Here is a 6000-nt window from a genome sequence, read left to right as displayed (position 1 = left end):
AAGTTAATTCTGGTAAGGAGAAAAGGGTTGAGGAGAACTACGTATTATCATTGTAAATTGCTTTTATTCTTTTGGTGTGGGAGAGGGGGGGGGGGGGGGGGGGGTGGGGGAGGGTTTCCCATCTTTCCTTCCAAAAAATGGCAGTGACTTTCCGAGATGTTAATAAGAAGTTCAAAAATTAAAACCTGCAAAAGATCCCCTCCTAGCAGCTATCTCTTGATTCTCCACATAACATCTTACAGGTATCGAATTAAATCTTACATCTGCTAGGAGGAAAGAGACACACACATAGCGCCAATTGAATCAATGCACTTGAAAGCATTACAATGTAGCTCGCATAAGCTTTTTCATCTCATTAAGAAGTATACCATCTGAAAAATATTTAGGTAAAAATTACTACATACTATGGCTGGTCAAGCTGAACTCTGTATAGTCATGTATTGCTACAAGAAACAGATCTAGAGCCATGAGCAAGAAGCGATGGCAGTGCCTAAACTGTGATGACTTTCATTCGCATTGATGTGTGGAAGTGTGGATGTGGATATCCAAGCCAAGCAAAAGATTCCCGTAACATTGTTAGTATTCATTAAAATGAATGCCACCAAGTTTCCACACAATATATGTTGTTGCAAACATCACCGTGCTGATGAACACAAATGAAAAGACAATTAGAAACACATCAAATCCCCCAGGAAACTCAAACGTCCATCCTGGTTTTGGCATCCCTCTTTTGCTGTCATCAAATAAATTTGCAGGGGCTTCAGGAAGGCCAGATCTTTTTCCTTTGTCACTTTCTTTAAGAGCATCAAGCAGTTTGCTTCCTAGCTCTGGCTTGGATGCCTTGGACTCTGTATAACGCCTAAGGACCCGAGCTGCCCTAAGTCTCTCTCTTGCGGTTAATGGAGATCGTTTGATGGCTGGCGTTTGATTAGATGAAGGTGATTCTTCTTTAGAGTTTATGGAAGCTAGCGACCCATTATTAACATCAGAGAGCTTGGGTACTGAACCTCCTTCAGCTTTAGATTGAATTTCATCACCCCCTTCCAAAGAATCCGCGAGTGGGAGATCTGTGGCAGAGGATTGTTCATCTGAATCTGATGTATTAGCAATATTAAACTCATTTTTACCATTGTCTGTCATGACACGATCACCATTTGCAACTGAAAGAAAGAACCTTCGTTCCAATTTCGTCATTAGACTTGGTAGCCCGCCTATTCTAGAGGTAGATGTCAAACAAGAAGACCTCATCATTGATGTCCTAAACTTCCTTGAGGCACTCGGACAGTTTGCCTGCAACTTGTCTTTGTTAAGAGCCAACATGCAACAATGTCCCAGAAAGGACTTAATGAGAAAACAAGCAAATTAATCAGACGAGATCATGAACCAGCACAAAGAATGATGAACAGATAATCATTTTTAACTTTCAAGAGCAGTTGAGAATCTCCAGAAATATCCCTGGATATCATCAAATCCTTCAAATTATAGATTGTTAAGCCACATAACAACAGTAGCTCTATCTTCGATTGCTAATGCATCAAATTTACAACTACTTATTCAGATAAGGCATACTACAAAAATGTCTTAATTCTTTCCCTGGAACATGCAACAAAAACGTAGCATGCCCAAATTTCATAGACAGGCAAACTTTCTACTGCAGAGTTAACCCCTCAAAATGGGTCAGCTAGAACAAAGTTAGATTAAGATAGAACCAATTTAAGAAATTCATACCTGAGGCTTCTTTCATTAGACAGGATCAATTTCACATACCTAAGAATCAACTTACTGAGAATTCAAGTCTTTATGTTAATTAAGCCAGATGGCAAATTAATATTACCTTTGAACACAAATTTACCAAGAAGCAATAAAAGTACAAAGAAGCACTTGGACGAGATAATGGCCTATAATTGGCAATGATTGTCAAACAAGCGCTTCAGTCAAGAGTTGAACTTGTCTTCAATAACCTTATACATGTTCAAATATATCTCAAATACTGTACTTAGCAAATGAAAATCAAGATGAAACTCTGCAGCAATAGATCTAAGAGGTCCACCGATTGCCTATAATATGCAATCCCAAAAAAAAAAAAAAGCATCACAAATTGAAACCAATGCTATCAAAAAGAACACTAATCAACAACCAAAGGAGTGACCTAAGCAAACCATCTAGGAAACAAACAATAAAGTACAGTATTTGATATATCAAGTAACAGATCACCGAACACTTGTTAAGGTTAAAGAGGTCTCAAGTAAAATTGGGACAATAAAGTAGATGCTTCACCTAACCTTCAAAAAGAAACTCAAAACAACAGTCATGCAACCAATAAAGATCCACCTGAAATATAGTGAAACATATGTACATAAACTATTAAGGACATATTCTGGCACCCCGATTGTGTGTATTTGAAATAGAGCTGACCTGCAAATTGAATAATTCGGTGCTCAAGTTCTGAGCATTTGATAGAATGTGAATCACTTGAAGCCCCATATCTCAGATGAACCTTGCCAAACATACAAGATATGAACAGCAGCAATCCTGTACATGGACAAAGGATGAATAAGTAGAAGTGAAGACATGGTTCCACCAATGTCACAAATCTGAAACTTTAGGAGGCCATAAGTACAAAACAAACAAAAATCCTTCAATAAACTGTTCCCAAAAAAGTGGAATCTATTAAATGAAAAGTTGAAAAACTGTTCCAACTCTATAAACAAAGTAAGTGACCATAGTAGGAAGGAGATGGAGCTTTAAACCAAACAAACAAGAAAACTTCAATAGACAGACAAAATCACTTAAGCAGGCTAGTTTGTTTGCAAGAAGAAACAAGAATGAATAAAGGTTGATATCAATACCATTTCCAGTTCACTCAAGGAAAAAACTGAATCCTCCACCCTTTTTTTTTTGGTCAGAAACATGCTAAATGATTAGCTATACATTATTAGGTAATGCTACTTTTCAAAGTTAAAAAAAAAGATAGAGGTCAAAACATCCCATCTCTCCATCAGTCATCAGCACCGACTTGATAGATATATATATGAACACTACATTAGAACTGAACCCAAAATCCCATTTTCCCTATCAAGTATCAAGAATTCATTTGCCAAGTAAATGACAAAAGTAAAAAAATAAATTCAAAATCTTCATAGCATATAGAAACTTAGCAAAGACACAACATTGACACACTATAAATCATCTGGCCAAGAATCTCGCAAAAGAGAAGTTTAAAAAAAAAAAAAGCAACAGGAAAAAAAATGACAAGAAAAAAACTAACCAAGAAATGCAAGTTTGAGAGGGGGTGGCAGCACCAGGGGAAGCTGGAAGTTGCTCCCTGGAACTGGCTGGTGCATGAAAGACTCTTCCCCCTTCGCTCCCTCTGAGCCCTTGGCGGGAGCGTGTTAGGGGTATAATAGATAAGGGGGGCTGGACAACCACAGTTTAGTGGTCAGAAATTAGCCTGTCTCGACCAATAGGGGGAGGAACAATCACAGTAGGCAAAATGAATGTATTCATCGCTCGCTTTTTCAAGTACTTATTTCCCTTTCCACGTTCAAATCAATGCAAAATTACCCCTTACATTCTTTAAAATGTAACAATTTAAATTACCTATTTTGTGCTTTAAAATTTTGAAAATTTTTTCTATCTTTTATATTTAAAACGATGTATCATCATCACTTCTGATATCTTGAAAATGTACAAGTTTCATTCTAAAGTAATTGTAATAAAATTTTGGGTTAATTATAGTTAATCCCCTTAAGGTATACCCTATTTCTCACTTTACTCCTTAATCTTTAATTTTTGTCACATAACCCCCTGTAGAACAAAATAAGTCTTCCATTATTTTGACTTTTCATTTAGGAAAAAAAGTCTCAATGACCCTCCAACTTTTATTCAAATAAAGTTTTAGCCCTCTATCAATAAAAAGGAAAGTTTTGGTTTTCGATCTAACAAAAAAGCATGTTTGTGGCCTTTTTATTAAGTCGGGTAGTTAAGATTGACGGAAACCATTGTTATGTGAGAAACACGATCAAATATCAAGGACATTATAGTCTATGCAGGAGCGTTTACAGAGTAAAAAGGCAGTAAAAGTACTTTGACCATGGAAAATCGCACAATTCCCACCCCTTTTGCTTCAAAACCCTAATGTGAAAAATCAAACAAGAAGATCCAAGTGCAGCAAAAAAGTGATTATGGCCGGAGTGGCTGTGAAGATGTAAATGGAGTGGCAAATGCAGAGGAGATATGACTACTTTGATATATATCTCGTTTACGGTAATTCAAAATCGTGTTTACTAATCCATTTGTGTATAAGATTTGTTTATATGCATGTGTAATTGAAGGGAAATAAGATTTGTTTATATGTTTGGGTATGGTGATATTGGGAAGCTAGGTGGTCCAATCTGGGGGTTCCATAGTAGAAATTAGCATTCAAAGTTGTATTCCTACCTTGTTTATTGGAAATTGACCATGTCAGACAAAAGGGGTTGTATAGAAAGTTATATATTTTAATGGCTGAAAAGTGACGACTTTATTTCTTTAGGGTCTTTATTTTGGCTGAATTTGACTAATTGACTATTTCATTCGTGAGTTTTTATGTGTTTTTTTCCCTGTGTTGTTGACCATTTTATCCCAATTGCCATTATAGAGCCAGATTCTGAATTGTTTATTAGTCAAATACATCATGGGGGTAGAATTCTGTGGAAACACTATGTATGGTGTGCTAACAGAGAGGTAGACTATGTAGATGTTTGTGATGCTGAAAGAAAGTTAACAGTTGAACTAAACAAAATGGTAAAGAATTTAGGACATGGTAGAGTTGCCATAATGTACCACTACCTTGAACCAAACAAGGATCTAGCAAATGGTTTAAGAGAGTTGTACACCACTGATAATGTTAACAAACTTTGTGCCTGGGCTTATAAGTACAAGGTCATGGAAGTCTATTGTAACCACCAAACAGCTGAAGAAATTAATAGTTACAAGTCTCCCTTAGTGGTGAAACTAGCACAGAAGAAGAAGTGTTGTGTTTTGATTTTAGGGTTGGATGAAAAGGGAAGTATAGTAGGGGAACCATCTTCTCATGTAGTTCCTAAAAGGAGGCTATTCATTAAGGACTCAAGTAGAGGACAAAGTAATGGTAGAAGAGTATCCAAGAACCAGCAGCATGTAGGAGGCTCAAGTGGTGGACAAAGTAGTGATGCACAAGCAGCTAACAACCAGCAGCAGCACATAGGAGGTTCAAGTGGTGGTCAAAAGAGTGATGCACACGTATCTAACAACCAGTAGCAGCATGTAGGAGGCTTAGGTGGTGGACAAAGTAGTGATGCACAAGCATCTAACAACCAGCAACAGTACATAGGTGGCTCAAGTGGTGGACAAAGTGGTGATGCACAAGCAACTAACAACCAGCAGCATGTTGGTGAGACAGATCCACAATAAGACAGATACACAATAAGAAGGAAGGAGCAATCAGCAGGCTATTGAAAATGAAGGACAAGATGGAGATGATGAAGATTCTGGATCAAAAAATAACTGTGACAGATTTAATGGTGATGTAGACTATTGTGGAGATGAGGCACCACTGCTTGATGATTTGACATTTGAGCTAACCCAATGTACAAGCACATTAGAAGAAGAGCAAACTAAAAGACCTTCACAGCAAGGAAGAACTTCAACTCAATAGGCTACCACTGAACAGGTTCAAACACAAGAGTCATCGCAACAGCAGAATCAGCCCAATGCATAGCAGCATCAAACACAACACAAAGAAACAAGTAAGGAGAAGGAGAAATACACAACAGCAATAGCAAACCCAAGAAGGATTTGAAACATATGCATTAATTGGGAGGAGATATAATCCCAGATCATCTAAGTAGTGATGATAATTCATCAGAAGAAGATCAAGAAGTTGATCAATTTGCTGGGGGGTATAAAGATGTTTCATGGGAAAATTTAGAATTGGTACCAGGTTCGAGTTAGGGTTGAAATTTGAGGAAGGCTACTATC

At 37.3% G+C, this 6000-nt stretch overlaps 1 protein-coding gene across 4 annotated transcripts; it reads right to left on the bottom strand.

The window, feature by feature from the left end:
- Nucleotides 1-329: 329 nt before the first annotated feature.
- LOC140012987 (uncharacterized) lies at nt 330-3496 on the bottom strand. Of its 4 annotated transcripts, XM_072061818.1 has the most exons (4): nt 3269-3454; nt 2416-2532; nt 2283-2331; nt 330-1290 (listed from the first exon to the last, which is right to left on the bottom strand). In XM_072061818.1, exons 3-4 carry the CDS (start codon nt 2310-2312, stop codon nt 577-579), a joined length of 744 nt encoding a protein of 247 aa, XP_071917919.1. In that variant the 5' UTR covers nt 2313-2331; nt 2416-2532; nt 3269-3454; the 3' UTR covers nt 330-576. The 4 variants fall into 4 exon arrangements, with proteins under 4 accessions (XP_071917919.1, XP_071917918.1, XP_071917917.1 ...); XM_072061817.1 differs by lacking the exon at nt 2283-2331 and having other exon boundaries at nt 3269-3496; XM_072061816.1 differs by lacking the exon at nt 2283-2331 and having other exon boundaries at nt 330-1341; nt 3269-3456.
- Nucleotides 3497-6000: the final 2504 nt, after the last annotated feature.

This window comes from Coffea arabica, chromosome 8e, assembly GCF_036785885.1.
Source record: "Coffea arabica cultivar ET-39 chromosome 8e, Coffea Arabica ET-39 HiFi, whole genome shotgun sequence".
Lineage (NCBI taxonomy): Eukaryota > Viridiplantae > Streptophyta > Magnoliopsida > Gentianales > Rubiaceae > Coffea > Coffea arabica.
The sequence above is the reverse complement of the archived record's forward strand: the minus strand, read 5'-3'. Positions and strand labels throughout refer to the sequence as shown.

Coding starts and splice junctions, on each gene's coding strand:
- LOC140012987 (XM_072061815.1), bottom strand. CDS start 3,344: ATGCACCAGCCAGTTCCAGGGAGCAACTTCCAGCTTCCCCTGGTGCTG. Junction 2,533..3,268: donor TCTCAAACTTGCATTTCTTG/GTTAGTTTTTTT, acceptor GTCCATGTACAG/GATTGCTGCTGTTCATATCT. Junction 1,302..2,415: donor CCGAATTATTCAATTTGCAG/GTCAGCTCTATT, acceptor CTCTTAACAAAG/ACAAGTTGCAGGCAAACTGT.